Source organism: Microcaecilia unicolor, chromosome 6 (genome assembly GCF_901765095.1).
Source record: "Microcaecilia unicolor chromosome 6, aMicUni1.1, whole genome shotgun sequence".
Classification (NCBI taxonomy): domain Eukaryota; kingdom Metazoa; phylum Chordata; class Amphibia; order Gymnophiona; family Siphonopidae; genus Microcaecilia; species Microcaecilia unicolor.
In genome coordinates this window covers 249,052,543-249,073,350 of record NC_044036.1, presented here as the reverse complement: position 1 = coordinate 249,073,350, position 20,808 = coordinate 249,052,543, and the positions used below count along the sequence as shown (strand labels likewise).

The 20,808-nt window shown below is 48.8% G+C and overlaps 1 protein-coding gene across 11 annotated transcripts in view; it reads right to left on the bottom strand.

Annotated features, from left to right (window-relative positions):
- EHMT1 (euchromatic histone lysine methyltransferase 1) overlaps positions 1–20,808 on the bottom strand; it is a 698,071-nt gene that overhangs the window by 427,234 nt on the left and 250,029 nt on the right. For all 11 annotated transcript variants that reach the window (XM_030207091.1, XM_030207089.1, XM_030207095.1 and 8 more), the window contains one exon: positions 11,401–11,578. In XM_030207091.1, the coding sequence (XP_030062951.1) occupies positions 11,401–11,578 (178 nt within the window). The remainder of the gene's footprint in view (positions 1–11,400; positions 11,579–20,808) is intronic.

Sequence of the window (20,808 nt, the reverse complement as noted above, 5' to 3'; positions counted from 1 at the left end):
CATTCAAGCAGAGCGTCCAGACAAGCCTCTGAATCCAGTCCGAGCAGCGCGTTCAGCCAAGCTTCAGAGTCCAGTCCGAGGGACGCTGCTGACCGAGCCTCCGATCCCAGTTCAGGTGGCGCTTCCACTCAAGCCTCTGAGTCCAGTCCGAGGGGTGCTTCTGACCGAGTCTCCGATTCCAGTCCAAGCAGCACGTCAAGCCAAGTCTCTGCGTCCAGTTCAAGTGGCGCTGTCTACGGAGTCTCCTAGTACCAGTGTGGATCCCAGTTCCAACCCCATTTTTGAGCTAGATCCGTTTATGACGCTCCAGGAGTACCGGGTTGCCCTTTTGTCTGATCCAGCCTTGAAGGATACCCCTGAAGCTGCCGCAGAGAGAAAGCGTGCCTCCTGGCTTGGGTTTGAAGAAAACCCAGTTTCTGCTATTGATCCCTCTACCAAGCTGTTCTTTTACCGCTTCCAACTCCTCTCGGAGCCAACCCTACGGGATACTCTTGAAGCCCAAGCTGAAAGAAGGTGGCTTAGTAGTCCCGGACCGAGTTGCAGTTCCAGTCAAGATGCTGAGCCTGGATCGAGTTGGAGTTCCAGTCAAGATGCTGAGCCTGGATCGAGTTGGAGTTCCAGTCAAGATGCTGAGCCTGGATCGAGTTGCAGTTCCAGTCAAGATGCTGAGCCTGGATCGAGTTGGAGTTCCAGTCAAGATGCTGAGTCTGGATCGAGTTGCAGTTCCAGTCAAGATGCTGAGTCTGGATCGAGTTGCAGTTCCAGTCAAGATGCTGAGTCTGGATCGAGTTGCAGTTCCAGTCAAGATGCTGAGTCTGGATCGAGTTGTAGTTCCAGTCAAGATGCTGAGTCTGGATCGAGTTGCAGTTCCAGTCAAGATGCTGAGTCTGGATCGAGTTGTAGTTCCAGTCAAGATGCTGAGTCTGGATCGAGTTGTAGTTCCAGTCAAGATGCTGAGTCTGGATCGAGTTGCAGTTCCAGTCAAGATGCTGAGTCTGGATCGAGTTGCAGTTCCAGTCAAGATGCTGAGCCTGGATCGAGTTGCAGTTCCAGTCAAGATGCTGAGCCTGGATCGAGTTGGCGTTCCAGTCAAGATGCTGAGCCTGGATCGAGTTGGAGTTCCAGTCAAGATGCTGAGCCTGGATCGAGTTGGAGTTCCAGTCAAGATGCTGAGTCTGGATCGTGTTGCAGTTCCAGTCAAGATGCTGAGTCTGGATCGAGTTGGAGTTCCAGTCAAGATGCTGAGTCTGGATCTAGTTGGGGTTCCAGTCAAGATGCTGAGTCTGGATCGAGTTGTAGTGGCAGGCAAGATGCTGAGTCTGGATCGAGTTGCAGTTCCAGTCAAGATGCTGAGTCTGGATCGAGTTGCAGTTCTAGTCAAGATGCTGAGTCTGGATAGAGTTGCAGTTCCAGTCAAGATGCTGAGTCTGGATCGAGTTGTAGTTCCAGTCAATATGCTAAGTCTGGATCGAGTTCCAGTTCCAGTCAAGCTCCTGAATCCAGTTACAGTCAAGGGGTTGATTCCAGTCCGGGTCCAAATCCTGGCTCCGTTTTGGATGCCAACCCAGGTTCCAGTTCCAGATCTGCTTCTGTTCAGACTTCTAGTTCCTGTCAAGACTGGGATGCCACTTCGGGCCCCAGCCCGGCTTCTGATGTCAGCTGGGGTAGTGGCTTCAGCCTTGCTCTTGTCATTACACGGAATTACCAAGAGGTCCAGGACATTGTGGGTTCCCTCTGGGAAGGGTTACTTTTGAATTTTGTTCCTCTTGATGCATCCATGTTCCTGAGGTTGCCCCGTGGTGATTCGAAGGAGCCTCCTGGTCACAGGTTCTACTTTTGTCTGCCAGTTTTGAACTTCCTTGTGACTTCCAGTCCAGTGATCTATGTCTGGCTTTTGAGACCCATCAGGAGGTTTCACCATAGTTACCCCTGGACACCTGAACTCCTCAGGGAGACCGAGAGGGGGGTCTTGAGGAGGGGGTACTGTTACGTCTGTGGCCGTGACCACCCTCAGACTTACCCTGTTTCTGGGAGTCAGTGGCTGTGCTGGCTTCTGCTTGTCTCTGTGTCTGTCTCTGTCTTAGTTTCTCTCTGGCTCTGTGTGCTGATTGCCCTACTGAACCTCACCTGTGTGGGCTATGCCTTTTCCAAGATGGCTGCCGCCGACTCCTCTATGCCAGTATCCAAGATGGCTCCCACTGGGCTGACTTCTCTGTGTGTCAAGCCTCTGTTTGGATGCAAGGTGATTGCTGCAGCTGTGCCTCTGGTGTGGAAGGGCTTTATTAATCACTTAGAGACTACAGCCCGGGCCTTTGCATTTCATCTAGGGCCCTGGTGCATAGAGTGCTCTGTACACTGTTTCAGTGTTTGCTCTGTGTGAGTTTCTATGTTTGACTAGATAGCTTAGGCACCGTGTGGCTTGTTAGCCTGTGTATAGCTTTGCTAGTGCTCTGTGTTTGTTTAGACTAGCCAGCTTAGGCACCGTGTGGCTTGTTAGCCTGTGTATAGCTTTGCTAGTGCTCTGTGTTTGTTTAGACTAGCCAGCTTAGGCACCGTGTGGCTTGTTAGCCTGTGTATAGCTTTGCTAGTGCTCTGTGTTTGTTTAGACTAGCCAGCTTAGGCACCGTGTGGCTTGTTAGCCTGTGTATAGCTTTGCTAGTGCTCTGCGTTTGTTTAGACTAGCCAGCTTAGGCACCGTGTGGCTTGTTAGCCTGTGTATAGCTTTGCTAGTGCTCTGCGTTTGTTTAGACTAGCCAGCTTAGGCACCGTGTGGCTTGTTAGCCTGTGTATAGCTTTGCTAGTGCTCTGCGTTTGTTTAGACTAGCCAGCTTAGGCACTGTGTGGCTTGTTAGCCTGTGTATAGCTTTGCTAGTGCTCTGTGTTTGTTTCCAGTGCATGACTTGTTAGCTTGGGCACAGCTTTGTTGTTAGCTGGTGTATAGCTTTCAAGTCTCCTGAGTGTGCTCTGTGTATGTTTCTTGTGTATGACTGGTTTGCCTGGGTATAGCGTTTCTATTAGCCTAGGTACAGTTTACTAGTCATTGTGTTTAAATCTGCCGACTGCCAGAACCCGGACAGTCCCTGCCTGTCGGCCTTGCCTGCGCCTAGGTGCCAGGGGGCACTCCTGGATCTTCATTCCTGCTGTTGCTGCTTGCAAGTTCCAGTTCCGGGTTTTCCTGTAAGTCCTACCGGCTGTCAGAACCTGAGGGCTCAACCCTCGGGGAAAGGTGGTCAAGCGTAGGTGAAGCCTAGGTCCAGTGTGTTCCAGTCCAGCGGGTTTCACTCCTGTATGTTCCAGTCCTGTGGGGCCCTCCAGTGTGTTCCAGTCCAGCCGGCTCCACTCCAGTGCGCACCCGTCCGGTGCGTTCCAGTTCCGTGTATTCCGGTGTAGAACTCCAGTCCGGGGTTCCGGTCCAGTTTTGTCTCATCTCTAGCTTGGAGGTGATCTTGCCTGCCACTGCCGCTCCACGGTAGTGGCCCATGGGCTCACGAACCCAGTGCTCCCGGGGAAGAAGCCTGACAGTATGCCAAGGTCCTCGAGCATGCAACAAGTCTAAAGTGATTAATATCTTCATTTGTGGCATTTAATTCAATATAAATGAGCCTTTCGGTGCAGGTGCAAGTTTCTTCAACAAGAAGTATGTATACAATGGTTTCCACCCTGTTTTTTAGTTTACTTGAACACAGTTTTATAACATAATGTTTAAAGAAAACTTCTTTAGCCAGTTAGACTTGGCCAATTATGATTGGTGAACCCTGTTGCAAGGCAGAATTGTTTGTTTCATTGCCCAATTGTATGGTTCTGGTACCTCCTGGCTCCTGAGTGTCTGTTGCTAGGCTTACTTTGATGCCTACAGTTCACTAAGAGGTCAAACTGTAGCAAGGGTGAAGAAACACCAGAAACAGACACTCAGACGCCTTGCAACAGGGTCCACCAATCATAATTGGCCAAGTCGGTCATCCTGACTGCAGTTTTCTTTAAACCTGTTATGAAACCTGGCCTCATCCTTCCACATCCTAAAAAACATTCCTGTTTTTTAGTTTTCTTGAATACAGTTTTATAACATAACTAGTAAATAAGGCCCGTTTCCGACACAAATGAAACGGGCGCTAGCAAGGTTTTCCTCGGAGTGTGTATGTTTGAGAGAGTGTGTGTGTGAGATTGACAGTGTGTTTGAGTGGGTATGTGAGCGAGAGCGAGAGTGTATGAGAGTGATAGAGTGTTTGACAGTGACTGTGTGACACATAGAGAGTGAATGTGATCGAGTGTGAGACATAGTGTGTGTTGTAGACAGTGTTAGAGAGTGAGAGAGACAGTCAGTGTGTGAGAGAGAGAGAGAGTGTGTGTGAGAGATAGTGTGTGTGACGGAGATACATCCCCCCCCCTCCCTATGTTGGCTGGAAGGACCCCCCTCCGTCTGCGTCTGCCACTGTGTTGTCGCAGAACCCCTCATCTCCCTGTCTGGTCAGTCTCCCCCCCTCCTTTCAGGTCTCCCTACAGCCCTTCTCTCAGGGCTGTGGGTTGCCCCTCCCCCCTTCACCTGTGCTGTCAGGACCCCCTCCTCCGCCTCCATCTGTGGTCTGTGTACCTGTTCTGGCCCTCATCCTCCCCTCCTTGTGCCTGAACTGTTGCTTAGCCTGTGGCAACAGTGGAGAGAGCTGTGCAGGACCTCCTGTTCCAACCCCCTTGTCATGTTTGTAGAGAAAGAAAAGAGGGAAAAAGAGGAAAAGTGGCATAATGTTTGTAAAAAGGAAGAGGGGCACGGCAGGCAGCGAGCAGCTATCAGCTGTGCAAGTGTAAACAAAAGAAAACAAAAAGGAGTTTTGTGTATGCCTGTGTGAGAATGTGGGTGTGACAGTGAGACAGAGTGTGTGTGTGTGTGTGTTCGAGAGAGTGTGTGTCACAGTGACACAGAGAGTGAAAGACTGTGTGTATGTGTGCACGGCCCCCTCCTTCTGTGTGAAGTGCAGTCGCCCCCTTTCTGTTAGTTTTCCCCCCTTCCCTCCTGTGAGTGGCAATGTAAGGGTGCCCCCCCCCCCCTGTGTTTCTGTTTTGAATTATTTCTTTTATCCAGGGATTGTGCTCTCTTTATGCCCTCCATCTGCATAATTTTTCCTCTCCCCTTCCCTCCCATTCTGTTCTCTCACCCCCTCTCCATGTGTTTGTCTGTCTCCCCTTCAAGTTCCATGCCCCCTCCCTTAAAGTGAACCTCATCCAGCTTGCCCTGTTGTTACTGCTGCAGTATCAGGGCGGTTCAGGGCGGCTGTGAACCTCGTCCAGAGAAGACTGCAGTTGGTTTTATCTTCCTGCTTTCAGTTTTTGTGAAGTCCCCTGTTGAGGCGGCTGGAGGCTGTTTATTCACCTTTTTTTTTTTTTGTTTTGTTAGTGTGTGTCCCGAAGGCTGCTGGAGGCTGTTTCTTCAGGTTTTTTTTTTTTTTTGGATTAGTGTGTGTCCCGAAGGCTGCTGGAGGCTGTTTCTTCACGTTTTTTTTGGGGGGGGGGTTAGTGTGTGTCCCGAAGGCTGCTGGAGGCTGTTTCTTCACGGGGGTTTTTTTTTTTGGGTTAGTGTGTGTCCCGAAGGCTGCTGGAGGCTGTTTCTTCACTTGTTTTTTTTTTTTTTTGTTAGTGTGTATCCCAAAGGCTGCTGGAGGCTGTCTGTTCACTTTTTTTGTTTGTTGGTGCGGGTTCGGATGGCAGTTCGGAGCGGCAGGTTCTGCAGGATAGCACTGTCAGGGCAGCGGTATTCTCCTCAGCTGGGCGGCAGTCTCGTGCTGTGCGAGCCGTAGGTCCGCCCCTTCTTTTGTTTGAGTTGTTTGATAGGTGCATGGCGCGTGATTGCATTCCGTTGCGTGGCAACGGCGATTGACGCCTTCGCCTCAGACGCTCCTCCCTTGTTGTATTCCTATTGGTGTGACGCTCATCCGTGGGTGTTGCAGCTGTGACGCTCGTTCAGATCATGGCGGCGCACAGATGTACTGTGCTTAAAAGTGGTTACAGAGCTTCGAACATACGAACTTTTGAAGCCTCAGAGTGTGGTTCAGAACGTTCATGGTGCTTTTTATGTCCAGTTGGGGCGTGGCGTAGGTCGCAGATGGGGCGTGGCTGAGGGCGGTGGTAAGTAGTCCGAATAGCCAGGAGGACTACAGCAGTTCAGAACTTCACTGCCACAGTTGGAGGGAGCTTCAGAACGTTCAAGGTGGGATTTATTTATATAGATGTGTTCTTTATTTTTAAAAATTGGTGCTTTTTGAAAGAAGAATCACTTTTACTACACTTGTATCAAGGGTGTAGTGAAGAAATCACAGGCTGCTGCCCGCAAACATTTGAGGGCATTTTTGCAATCCTTATATGAAGAGACTCCAAAATGAAAACTTCATATTCTGATAGAAGGAAATCTGCGCTTTCTAATGGTGCTAAAAGAAAGAATATTGAAGCTGTCCTACTGGAGATCAATGGCATCAAAGATAGCCCAAAATGGGCAAAAATGCTTTTTATACCAAATTTGAACGCTTATAATTTTTCAACCACTTGAAGGAAAGTGCTGCAAATTGGAATGCCTCATTATAGCCGTGCATTTAGTACACCTACCAAACATCAACCTGAAAGGCCAACTAGTTTAGAAACTACAGCAGCCTCAACATCGCTGTAAATTGATTTTTGCCGTTTTTTGGCAAAGTATGAGCCTAAACCATTCAAAACGTAAGAGGACTAGGAACATGGGGTTTTGCCAGTTCATTAAGCCCTACAAGTAGTGCAGGTTCTCCAAATATCCCCCTTGTACTACTAACACTTCCAGTTTTACAGCTTCTGGAAGTTGGCCCAAAATGTCATTTTTGCTCAGGCGACATTTTGCAACCCTTTACTTGAGGTCCCCTAGAACCTCCAATTTTTAGTCTTTTGAACTAAAATTTTGCACAGCTTAGTTTTTTATCATAAAGAAACTACGTACCAAATTTCATCAAAATCTGAGATGGTGAGGTGGGGACACCTGGTCCACTTGACACAGAATGACTCATTGACAATATTAGGCAAAGTTTTATACTGAATAGTCAAAAACATCAGTTGTTCACCTATGCAGAGGAAGATAGCAAACTGATGTGAATGGTGATTTACTTTGAAATCAATATTCAAAAGTGACAAACCACCTTATAATTGAAAGAGAAAAACGCCTAGATTTCGACCCAAATCGGGAGATAGACGTTTATCTCACAAAAACGAATAAATCGGTATAATGGAAAGCCGATTTTGGCCGTTTTCAACTGCACTCCATCGCGGAACCGTACAAAGTTGACGGGGGCGTGTCGGAGGCGTGGCGAAGGTGGAACTGGGGCGTGGTTATCGGCCGAGAAGAGATGGGCGCCTTTCGCTGACAATGGAAAAACAGTATGCGTTTGTAGCTAGAATTTAGGGCACTTTTCCTGGACCCTGTTTTTTCACAAATAAGGCCCCAAAAAGTGCCCTAAATGACCAGATTACCACCACAGGGAATCGGGGATGACCTCCCCTGACTCCCCCAGTGGTCACTAACCCCCTCCCACCACAAAAAATGATGTTTCACAACTTTTTATTTTCACCCTCAAATGTCATACCCACCTCCCTGGCAGCAGTATGCAGGTCCCTGGAGCAGTTGTTAGGGGGTGCAGTGGATTTCAGGCAGGTGGACCCAGGCCCATCCCCCCCCTACCTGTTACAATTGTGCTGCTTAATGCTTAGTCGTCCAACCCCCCACCCAAACCCACTGTACCCACATGTAGGTGCCCCCCTTCACCCCTTAGGGCTATAGTAATGGTGTAGACTTGTGGGCAGTGGGTTTTGAGGGGGATTTGGGGGGCTCAACACACAAGGGAAGGGTGCTATGCACCTGGGAGCTCTTTTACCTTTTTTTTTGTAAAAGTGCCCCCTAGGGTGCCCGGTTGGTGTCCTGGCATGTGAGGGGGATCAGTGCACTACGACTCCTGGCCCCTCCCATGAACAAATGCCTTGGATTTATTCGTTTTTGAGCTGGGCGCTTTCATTTTCCATTATCACTGAAAAACAAAAACGCCCAGCTCACAAATTGTCGAATAAAACATGGACGTCTATTTTTTTCGAAAATACGGTTCGGTCCGCCCCTTCACGGACCCGTTCTCGGAGATAAACGCCCATGGAGATAGACTTTTTCGTTCAATTATGCCCCTCAAAGTATATTTTTGTTTATCATCAAAATGTAATATACCGCCTGGCTTAGAACATGGCGATTAACAAAATACAATCACAAATTTAAAAAGAAAAGAATTCCTTTTCATTTGATAGGAAAGACCTAACTGAATTCTCTCAAAGCACTCTTCAACAAGATATTCAGAAAAGAATATTGTCTTCACATAAACAGAATCCTAATAGAGCCTAAATTCCTCATGTCCACTATCTAAACAGGTTGTCAAAAAATCTATTTTTTTTTAATGTTTGCCCTTCTTATTTATTGAATTCAACAGGAGCTGGTCTGTCTAAGGCTGAGAACTACAGACAGGCAGCAAGCATTCCATAGCTTGCTAAGCTTTTAGAATTCACAACTCAAAGATTATATGATATGATTTGATCTTTTACATATTTCTCAACATGGTTTTAGATCATTACACAGTACCAAAACCTTACAGATGACTATGGAAATTAAGATGTCTTTAGAGGAAAACAAATGATTTTGCTGCAGTTTGATATCTCAGCAGCTTTTGATGTAGTAGATCACATTCAGTGTTCAGCAGATTGAGCGAGTTTGGGGTAGGGGGGTAAGGTTGTGAACTGGTTTGGAGAATTTTTGAAGAGATGTTATAGGGTAAAAAAAGGATGTAATATATCTTCAGAGTGGACAGCAGTTAGTGGAGTAAAGCAAGGCTCCCCTCTTTTGCCATCACTGTTTAATATATATTTGAGTAAGATGGGATATGCATTGTCATTATCATGTGGTCTGGTCTTTTCATATGCTGCTGCTACCTTCTTGCTGTGTTCAGCTTTGGAAAAATTTAATGATACTTTGAGTTTCATAAGGGAGGTTATTGTTAAGACTGATTACTGAGCCAAAGATAATTCTTTGAAGTTAAATAGGCTGAAAACTAAAATAGTGTAGTTTGGATCGTATGCTTCTTTGCCTAAGAAACATCTTGATTTAGTCAGGCATGAGGTTGCTGATAGAAGATCATTCTAGGAGAAGGTTATCAAGGACTCAAAACTGTCCTTTGAACCACAACTAAAAGCTTTGACAAAATCTTTTTCTTAGGATACTACAATTCAGAGCAATACATGCAATATTACATCTTCAAAGCTTCCAAAGTGTGGCACAGGCCATTCTTCTCCCTTATTTAGATTACTGTAGTTCATTGTATGGAGGGATTACTAATAAACTACTTAGGAGATTGCAATATCTACAAAATACAGCTGCTAGATTAATTTTGGGATTGGGAAGATTTGAGAGAGCCACCATGTTGTTGCAAAGTTTATACTAGCTTTCTGCTGACCCTAGAATAAAATTTAAATTGGCTTGCTTAATATTTAAATCTTTATATGGAGACAACTCTACTCACCTAGTACATTATTTTGATTTTCCAACATTTTTTGGATCAGCACATAAAGAACATTATTTAAAGATAACTATTCCTCTGTGAGAAAGATACGAAACAAATCATTTTACGGAATTCCAAAGGAATGGCACAAAAAAGGACTGAAACAGGTCGACTCCCATCTTGCCTTGGATGGGTGAGGAAGGACAAACCTATTGTCGTTAAAGGATCTGAGAGTACGAGTTGGAGTGTAAGGAATAACAGAATCTAACTGGAACTTAGCGTAACATAAGAACTATATAGCATAGCATAAAGTTTGGAAAGCGCTACGTTACACAAAAAGAACATTAAAATGTTCATTGGTGGGAAAAATGAGTGTGGATGCAGGTAAGCTCTTTGGATTCCTAAAGTTGGGAGCTTTTATACATGACTTTCAGGCTTATTTTCGAAAGAGAAGGGCGCCCATCTTTCGACACAAATCAGGAGATGGGCATCCTTCTCCCAGGGTCACCCTAATCGGCATAATTGAAAGCCGATTTTTGGGTGTCCTCAACTGCTTTCCGTCGTGGGGATGACCAAAGTTCATGAGGGCGTGTCGGAAGCGTACCGAAGGTGGGACTGGGGCATGCCTAACACATGGGCGTCCCTGACGAGCACTTGGGCAACTTTACTTTGTCCATTTTTTGTTACGACCAAGCCTCAAAAAGGTGCCCGAACTGACCAGATGACCACCGGAGGGAATCAGGGATGACCTCCCCTTACCCTCCAGTAGTCACTAACGACCTCCCACCCTAAAGAAAAAAAAACTTTTTAAATATTTTTTGCCAGCCTCAACTGTCATACCCAACTCCATGACAGAAGTATGCAGGTCCTGGAGCAGTTTTAGTGGGTACAGTGCACTTCAGGCAGGTGGGCCCAGGCCCATACCCCCACCTGTTACACTTGTGGTGGTAAATGTGAGCTCTTCAAAACCCACCACAAACCCACTGTACCCACATCTAGATGGCCCCCCTTCACCCCTTAGGGCTATGGTAGTGGTGTACAGTTGTGGAGAGTGGGTTTTGGGAGGGTCTGGGGGGCTCAGCACACAAGGTAAGGGAGCTATGCACCTGGGAGCAATTTATGAAGTCCACTGCAGTGTCCCCTAGGGTGCCCGCTTGGTATCTTGGCATGTCAGGGGGACAAGTACACTACGAATGCTGGCTCCTCCCATGACCAAATGGCTTGGATTCGGTCGTTTCTGAGATGGGTGTCCTCGGTTTCCATTATTGACGAAAAAGCGGGGACGACCATCTCTAAGGATGAACATCTCTAAGGTCGACCTAAATTTTGCAATTTGGGCGTCCCCGACCGTACTATCGAAACGAAAGATGGATGCCCATCTTGTTTCGATAATACGGGTTTCCCCCGCCCCATCGCCGGGACATCCTGCGAGGACGTCCTCAGGAAAACTTGGGCGCCCCTTTCGATTATGCCCCTCTTTGTATTCCACTGGCTTCTGAGAAATAAGCATACAAGTAGAAATAAAACAAAACAGAAAAATAAAAGAAGATGATATATTTTTAATGGGCTAACTTGATACATGTTTTGACAAGCTTTGAAAGGTCAGAACCTTCTTCCTCAGGTCAGGATGTGGCTTGTGAAAGCTAGTCGAAACATGAATTAAAGTTAGATCAACAAAAAAAGTGTCATCTAATTTTCTTATTTCATATCTATTTAAAGAGGACTCACATGGAACCCACACAACTTTATCCAAGAAATAATTGGAAATAATAATGTTAATTGGAGGCAGTTAGGGGCAGTCTTAAATTGAGGCATTATAGGGTTTTAAGACCAGAATGAAGACCTAGATTTTTTTTTTTAATCTTACCAGATTGTGATTTTGCAACCGCAGTAGTCACATAGCTGTGGTTCTGAGGTAGCAACTGTTGAAGAGCTTGTAGATGGGGCAGTGGTGGCTGTTTCTCACATTCCAAACCAGTTTTGCTGTTGAATTCCGGTCTGTAGTCTTTCTGATCTCTTGTTTCTTTGGGATCCTTACTTATAAGCTATACAAAATTTAAAAAGACAAACAAAAAAAAATTTTACAATTATTTTCAAAGGGTTAGAAAACTAAGGGGTCCTTTTACTAAGCAGTAATATGTGCTTACTGCTGCTAAAAATGCCTTACTGCCGGGTGCGCTCAGGCCTTCCATGATGATTTTGGGATTGGCGCATGCTACTCATACATTAAAAAAAATACTATTTATTTTTTAGCGCTGGGGGCAGGTCTACTGGGATAAAGTGGGTGTACTCTATGTTAATCAGTTATCATAGGTTATCATAGCTACACAGCCACTCAATAACAGATTAGCGCATGGTTAGCATTGTGACCCCTTACTACCTATAAAATAGGTGGCGACAAAAGCTCATGCACTAATGGGAAAATTAGAACGTAGACATTACTACAGAAAATAGAAAAAGCTGGCCATTTTACTCCTGTTCAGGTTCACAGAATGACCTGCATAAGAACGCACTAAGGCCATTTTTTACCACAGTTTGATAAAAGGGACCCTAAAAGTATTGGCTGATCCATATCACAACAAAGTTTTCAGATAGATCTCTTATCTATTCAGCCAACTGGGGCCCTTTTACAAAGGTGCGCTGCAAAATGGCCTGTGGTAGTGTAGACGTGTATTTTCGGCGCGCACAGAATCATTTTTCAGCACACCTGTAAAAAATTACTTTTTAAAATTTTCGCCAAAAATGGACATGCGGCAAAATGAAAACTGCCGCACGTCCATTTTAGGTCTGAGACCTTACCGCTAGCCATTGACCTAGCGGTAAGGTCTCACAGGGTAACCGGACAGAAATAGTCTATGTGCGTAAAATGCTGATTACCGCCCGTGTGCTAGAAAATAAAATTATATTTTGGCACGCGCAGTGGACGCGTGTCAAAAATGAAATTACCACAAGGGCCACACGGTAGCCAGGCGGAAACTCAAAATTGACGCACGTTGGGTGCGCGTAGGCACCTACTCGACTTAGTAAATGGGTCCCTCAATCCACCCAGATGAAATAACTGAGAAATGTAAGATTTGTGTAACTACATTGTTATATGGCTGACGTGATTTAGAAAAAAAATCAAAATAAAATTATAGACCACAGCACTAATATGCAGGAATGTGGCATAAACTACCTATGAGGATAAAATACTGTGGTTCTCATAACAGCAGTTAGCCTTTGAATGAAATCTGTCTGTACCCTTGAAATGGAGATGTGAAAAGGAGAAACATCATCTAACAGCTTTCATACAAAACTTACAAAGTAAGCATACATATACTGGACACTTGCAGGCTTATTTTCGAAAGAGGACACCCATCTTCCGACACAAATCGGGAGATGGGCATCCATCTCTCAGGGTCGCCCAAATCGGTATAATCACGGTCAGCACCGTAGCAAAGGTGGGACTGGGGCATGATTAAGAAATGGGCGTCCTCAGCCGATAATGGAAAAAAGAAGGGCGTCCCTTATCAGCACTTGGCCGACTTTACTTGGACCATTTTTTCTTGCGATCAAGCTTAAAAAACAGAGCCCAAACAGACCAGATGACCACCGGAAGGAATCAGGGATGACCTCCCCTTACTCCCCCAGTGGTCACCAACCCCCCTCCCACCCTAAAAAAAAAACCCAAAAAACCCTTAAAAAACAATTTTTGCCAGCCTCTATGCCAAACCTCAAATGTCATACCCAGCTCCATGACAGCAGTATGCAAGTCACTGGAGCAGTTTTAGTGGGTGTAGTGCCCTTCAGGCAGGCGGACCCAGGCCCATCCCCCCCCCCCCCCCCCACCTGTTACACTTGTGGTGGTAAATGTGAGCCCTCCAAAACACACCCAAAACCCACTGTACCCACATGTAGGTGCCCCCCTTCACCCCTTATGGCTATGGAAGTATACAGTTGTGGGGAGTGGGTTTTGGGGGGCACAGAACACAAGGTAAGGGAGTATGCACTTGGGAGCAATTTGTTAAGTCCACTGCAGTGCCCCCTAGGGTGTCCGGTTGGTGTCCTGGCATGTCAGGGGGACCAGTGCACTATGAATTCTGGCTCCTCCCACAACCAAAGGGCTTGGATTTGGTCATTTTTGAGATGGGCGTCCTCGGTTTCCATTATGGTCGACCTAAATGTTGAGATTTGGGCGTCCCTACCATATTATCGAACCGAAAATTGGACGCCCATCTTGTTTCGATAAAGCGAATGCTACATACCTGTAGAAGGTGTTCTCCGAGGACAGCAGGCTGATTGTTCTCACTGATGGGTGACGTCCACGGCAGCCCCCTCCAATTGGAATATTCACTAGCAAAGGCCTTTGCTAGCCCTCGCGCGCCGATGCGCACCGCGCATGCGCAGCCGTCTTTCCGCCCGAACCGGCTCGTGTTCGTCAATCCCGTATGTAGCAAGACAAAGACAAGGGAAGACACAACTCCAAAGGGGAGGCGGGCGGGTTTGTGAGAACAATCAGCCTGCTGTCCTCGGAGAATACCTTCTACAGGTATGAAGCATTCGCTTTCTCCGAAAACAAGCAGGCTGCTTATTCTCACCGATGGAGTATCCCTAGCCCCCAGGCTCACTCAAAACAACAAATGTGGTCAATTGGGCCTCGCAACGGCAAGGACATAACTGAGATTGACCTAACAACTTATCCAACTAACTGAGAGTGTAGCCTGGAACAGAATAAAACATGGGCCTAGGGGGGTGGAGTTGGATTCTAAACCCCGAACAGATTCTGAAGCACTGACTGCCCGAACCGACTGTCGCGTCGGCTATCCTGCTGCAGGCAGTAATGAGATGTGAATGTGTGGACAGATGACCACGTCGCAGCTTTGCAAATCTCTTCAATAGTGGCTGACTTCAAGTGGGCCACTGACGCTGCCATGGCTCTAACACTATGAGCCGTGACATGACCCTCAAGAGCCAGCCCAGCCTGGGCGTAAGTGAAGGAAATGCAATCTGCTAGCCAATTTGAAATGGTGCGTTTCCCCACAGCCACTCCCCTCCTGTTGGGACCAAAAGAAACAAACAATTGGGCAGACTGTCTGTTGGGCTGTGTCCGCTCCAGATAGAAGGCCAATGCTCTTTTGCAGTCCAATGTGTGCAGCTGACGTTTAGCAGGGCAGGAATGCGGACGGGGAAAGAATGTTGGCAAGACAATTGACTGGTTCAGATGGAACTCCGACACTACCTTAGGCAAGAACTTAGGGTGAGTGCGGAGGACTACTCTATTATGATGAAATCTGGTGTAAGGGGCCTGGGCTACCAGGGCCTGAAGCTCACTGACTCTACGAGCTGAAGTAACTGCCACCAAGAAAATGACCTTCCAGGTCAAGTACTTCAGATAGCAGGAGTTCAGTTGCTCAAAAGGAGGTTTCATCAGCTGGGTGAGAACGACATTGAGATCCCATGACACTGTAGGAGGTTTGATGGGGGGCTTTGACAAAAGCAAACCACTCATGAAGCGAACAACTAAAGGCTGTCCTGAGATCGGCTTACCTTCCACCCGGTAATGGTATGCACTGATTGCGCTAAGGTGAACCCTTACAGAGTTGGTCTTGAGACCAGACTCAGACAGGTGCAGAAGGTATTCAAGCAGGGTCTGTGTAGGACAGGAGCGAAGATCTAAGGCCTTGCTGTCACACCAGATGGCAAACCTCCTCCATAAAAAGAAGTAACTCCTCTTAGTGGAATCTTTTCTGGAAGCAAGCAAGACACGGGAGACACCCTCCGACAGACCCAAAGAGGCAAAGTCTACGCTCTCAACATCCAGGCCGTGAGAGACAGAGACTGGAGGTTGGAATGCAGAAGCGCCCCTTCGTTCTGGGTGATGAGGGTCGGAAAACACTCCAATCTCCACGTTTCTTCGGAGGACAACTCCAGAAGAAGAGGGAACCAGATCTGACACGGCCAAAAAGGAGCAATCAGAATCATGGTGCCTCGGTCTTGCTTGAGTTTCAACAAAGTCTTCCCCACCAGAGGTATGGGAGGATACGCATACAGCAGGCCTTCCTCCCAATCCAGGAGGAAGGCATCCGATGCCAGTCGGCCGTGGGCCTGAAGTCTGGAACAGAACTGAGGGACCTTGTGGTTGGCTCGAGATGCGAAGAGATCTACTAAGGGGGTGCCCCACACCTGGAAGATCCGACACACTACTCTGGAGTTGAGCGACCACTCGTGAGGTTGCATAATCCTGCTCAACCTGTCGGCCAGACTGTTGTTTACGCCTGCCAGATATGTGGCTTGGAGCAACATGCCGTAACGGCGAGCCCACAGCCACATGCTGACGGCTTCCTGACACAGGGGGCGAGATCCGGTGCCCCCTGCTTGTTGATGTAATACATGGCAACCTGGTTGTCTGTCTGAATTTGGATAATTTGATGGGACAGCCGATCTCTGAAAGCCTTCAGAGCGTTCCAGACCGCTCGCAACTCCAGGAGATTGATCTGTAGACCTTGTTCCTGGAGGGGCCAGCTTCCCTGGGTGTGAAGCCCATCGACATGAGCTCCCCACCCCAGGAGAGACACATCTGTAGTCAGCACTTTTTGTGGCTGAGGAATTTGGAAAGGGCGTCCCAGAGTCAAATTGGACCAAATCGTCCACCAGTATAGGGATTTCAGAAAACTCGTGGACAGGTGGATCACGTCCTCTAGATCCCCAGCAGCCTGAAACCACTGGAAAGCTAGGGTCCATTGAGCAGATCGCATGCGAAGACGAGCCATGGGAGTCACATGAACTGTGGAGGCCATGTGGCCCAGCAATCTCAACATCTGCCGAGCTATGATCTGCTGGGACAGTCGCACCCGGGAGACGAAGGACAACAGATTGTTGGCCCTTGTCTCCGGAAGATAGGCACGAGCCGTCCGAGAATCCAGCAGAGCTCCTATGAATTCGAGTCTCTGTACTGGGAGAAGATGGGACTTTGGGTAATTTATCACAAACCCCAGTAGCTCCAGGAGTCAAATAGTCGTCTGCATTGACTGTAGAGCTCCTGCCTCGGAAGTGTTCTTCACCAGCCAATCGTCGAGATAAGGGAACACGTGCACTCCCAGCCTGCGAAGCACTGCTGCTACTACAGCCAGGCACTTCGTGAACACCCTGGGCACAGAGGCGAGCCCAAAGGGTAGCACACAGAACTGGAAGTGACGTGTGCCTAGCTGAAATCGCAGATACTGCCTGTGAGCTGGCAATATCGGGATGTGCGTGTAGGCGTCCTTCAAGTCCAGAGAGCATAGCCAATTGTTTTTCTGAATCATGGGAAGAAGGGTGCCCAGGGAAAGCATCCTGAACTTTTCCTTGACCAGATACTTGTTCAGGGCCCTTAGGTCTATGATGGGATGCATCCCCCTTGTTTTCTTTTCCACAAGGAAGTACCTGGAATAGAATCCCAGCCCTTCTTGCCCGGATGGCACGGGCTCGACCGCATTGGCGCTGAGAAGAGCGGAGAGTTACTCTGCAAGTACCTGCTTGTGCTGGAAGCTGTAGGACTGAGCTCCTGGTGGGCAATTTGGAGGCTTCGAGGCCAAATTGAGGGTGTATCCTTGCCGGACTATTTGAAGAACCCACCGGTCGGAGGTTATAAGAGGCCACCTTTGGTGAAAAACTTTCAACCTCCCCCCGACCGGCAGATCGTCCGGCATGGACACGTTGATGTCGGCTATGCTCTGCTGGAGCCAGTCAAAAGCTCGTCCCCTGCTTTTGCTGGGGAGCCGTGGGGCCTTGCTGAGGCGCACGCTGCTGACGAGAGCGAGCGCGCTGGGGCTTAGCCTGGGCCGCAGGCTGTCGAGAGGGAGGATTGTACCTACACTTACCAGAAAAGTAGGGAACAGCCCTCCTTCCCCCATAAAAACGTCTACCTGAGGAGGTAGATGCTGAAGGCTGCCGGCAGGAGAATTTGTCGAAAGCGGTATCCCGCTGGTGGAGCTGTTCTACCACCTGTTCGACTTTTTCTCCAAAATGTTGTCCGCTCGGCAAGGGGAGTCCGCAATCCACTGCTGGATCCTATTCTCCAGGTCGGAGGCACGCAGCCATGAGAGTCTGCGCATCACCACACCTTGAGCAGCGGCCCTGGAGCCAACATCAAAGGTATCATATACCCCTCTGGCCAGGAATTTTATGCACGCCTTCAGCTGCCTGACCACCTCCTGAAACGGCTTGGCTTGCTCAGGAGGGAGCTTGTCCACCAAGCCCGCCAACTGCCGCACATTGTTCTGCATATGGATGCTCGTGTAGAGCTCGTAGGACTGAATCTTGGCCACGAGCATAGAGGAATGATAGGCCTTCCTCCCAAAGGAGTCTAAGATTCTGGAGTCTTTGCCCGGGGGCGCCGAAGCATGCTCTCTAGAACTCTTAGCCTTCTTTAGGGCCAGATCCACAACACCAGAGTCGTGAGGCAACTGAGTGCGCATCAGCTCTGGGTCCCCATGGATCCGATACTGGGTTTCGATCTTCTTGGGAATGTGGGGATTAGTTAATGGCTTGGTCCAGTTCGCCAGCAATGTCTTTTTCAGGACATGATGCATGGGTACTGTGGACGCTTCCTTAGGTGGAGAAGGATAGTCCAAGAGCTCAAACATCTCAGCCCTTGGCTCATCCTCCGCGACCACCGGGAAGGGGATGGCCGTAGACATCTCCCGGACAAAGGCCGATAAAGACTCTCGGGAGGAGAAAGCTGCCTTTCAGGGGAGGGAGTGGGGTCAGAAGGAAGGCCATCAGACTCCTCGTCAGAGAAATATCTGATGTCCTCCTCCTCCTCCCACGAGGCCTCACCATCGGTATCAGACACAAGTTCACGAACCTGCGTCTGAAGCTGTGCCCGACTCGACTCCGTGGAAACACGGCCACGGTAGGAGCGTCGAGAGGTGGACTCCCTCGCCAGCATCGGCAAAGCTCCCTCCGCCGACGTCGTCGGGGAGTCTGCCTGGGAGGCGGCCGTAGCCGGTACCGCAAGCGGTACCGATACAGGAGACCTCACCTCGGGCAAGGGGCCAGCCGTCGCATCACTTGACGGTACCGGAGGCGCAAGCACCCCCGGTACCGGAGGAGAAGGGCGCAACAGCTCTCCCAGAATCTCTGGAAGAACGGCCCGGAGACTCTCGTGCAGAGCAGCTGTGGAGAAAGACTGTGAAGGTGTCGAGGTCAGAGTCTGTTCCGGGCGTGGAGGCGGTTCCGGGCTGTCCAAGGTGGAGCGCATCGACACCTCCTGAATAGAGGGTGAGCGGTCCTCCCGGTGCCGATGCCTACTGGGTGCCGACTGCCTCGGCGACCCAGAGCTCTCGGTACCGAGACGGGAAGGAGACCGGTGACGATGCTTCTTTGATTTCTTCAAGCGAAGCATGTCACCGGAGCTTCCCGGTACCGACGAGGAGGACGTAGAATCCAACCGTCGCTTCCTCGGGGCCGAGGCCGAAGGTCGATCTCGGGGGGGCTGTACCGCAGGAGCCCTCAGGGCAGGAGGAGACCCACCCGAAGGCTCACCGCCACCAGCAGGGGAATGGACAGCCCTCACCTGCACTCCAGACGAAGCACCACCGTCCGACGACATCAGCAACAGCGGAGGTCCCGGTACCACCGACGTCGACGCAGCCTTTCGATGTCTAGGTACCGACGATGCAGGAGGTAGAAGCCTCGATGCAGTCGATGCCGAGGTCGAAGACTTTGATGCTGTTGACGTCGATGCACACGATGCGTCCCGTGCTGTTGTCGTCGAAGAGCCCGAGAACAACGCGTTCCACTGGGCCAATCTCACTACCTGAGTCCTCGTTTTCAAAAGAGCACAAAGACTGCAGGCCTGCGGGCGGTGCCCAGCCCCTAGACACTGAAGACACGAAGCGTACCTATCAGTGAACGAGATTACCCGGGCGCACTGGGTGCACTTCTTGAAGCCGCTGGAAGACTTCGATGACATGGGCGGAAAAATCACGCCGGCGAAATCAAAATTCGCGATGATGATGATGAAAGGCACCAAAAAGAAGGGAGAAAAAACCTGTACCGAGGCCAAAAAGGCCGGTCCCGAAAGCGAAAGGAAACTTACGCGGGGAAAAAGCTGGAAATACGGGAAAGGGGAAAAGACAGATGGTCTCTTCTTTTTTTTTTTTTAGCGAAAATCGCGAAGACGCGCGAGGTCAACTTGAGGGGCACGAAACGGTGGCAAAACACGACCATCCCGAGCGCGGACAAAAGAAGACTGACGAACACGAGCCGGTTCGGGCGGGAAGACAGCCGCGCATGCACGGTGCGCATCGGCGCGCGAGGGCTAGCAAAGGCCTTTGCTAGTGAAGTTTCCGATTGGAGGGGGCTGCCGTGGACGTCACCCATCAGTGAGAACAAGCAGCCTGCTTGTTCTCGGAAAATATTGGTTTCCCCGCCCTTTCACGCAGCTGTCCTGCGAGGACGGCCCCAGGAAAACGTGGGCGCCCCTTTCGATTATGCCCCTCTTAGTAACATAGTACTAAATGGGAAAATTAGGTTCTTACCGTGATAATTTTCTTTCCTTTAGTCATAGCAGATGCAGCCATTACAGATGGGTTGTGTCCATCAACCAGCAGAGGCAGATAGAGAGCACACTTTTTTCAGTGCCTCATACCAGCTTGCTCCACTGCCTCTCTTCAGTATTTGAAGCTTCCAAAGCAGTATGGCAAACCGCAATGGGAATAACATGAGCTTTCCTCACAGCGAACGATGGCCCTACAACAAAGGGCATTAACTCAGAATGGAGGGAATGAAACATCCTCCCAGGGGGCATAAACTCATCCTCCACTGAGACATAACTGGAGGGAATAAACTCATCCTCCAAAACATGAAACTGGAGGGAATTAAGTCATCCTCCTTTAATTGAACAAGAATCCTGAAGACTGTTTTCCGACTTTCTCCCAAGGACGGAATCTCCAGGAAACATGAACAGAACCTGAAATAGATTTACAGCAGATAGCATCAGACAGGGAGGGATCATGGCTGCATCTGCTATGACTAAAGGAAAGAAAATTATCACGGTAAGAACCTAATTTTCCCTTCCTTGTCATCAAGCAGATGCAGCCATTACAGATGGGATGTATCAAAGCAATCCCTAGATAGGGTGGGAACAAGCCACACCACGCATCAGCACTTGCGCTCCAAAATGTGCATCCCTCCTGGCAGCCACATCCAGCCTATAATGTCGGGCAAAAGAGAGCTTAGAAGCCCATGTTGCTGCACTACAAATCTCTTGAAGAGAGAGTGCTCCAGTTTCAGCCCAAGAAGAGGAAATTCC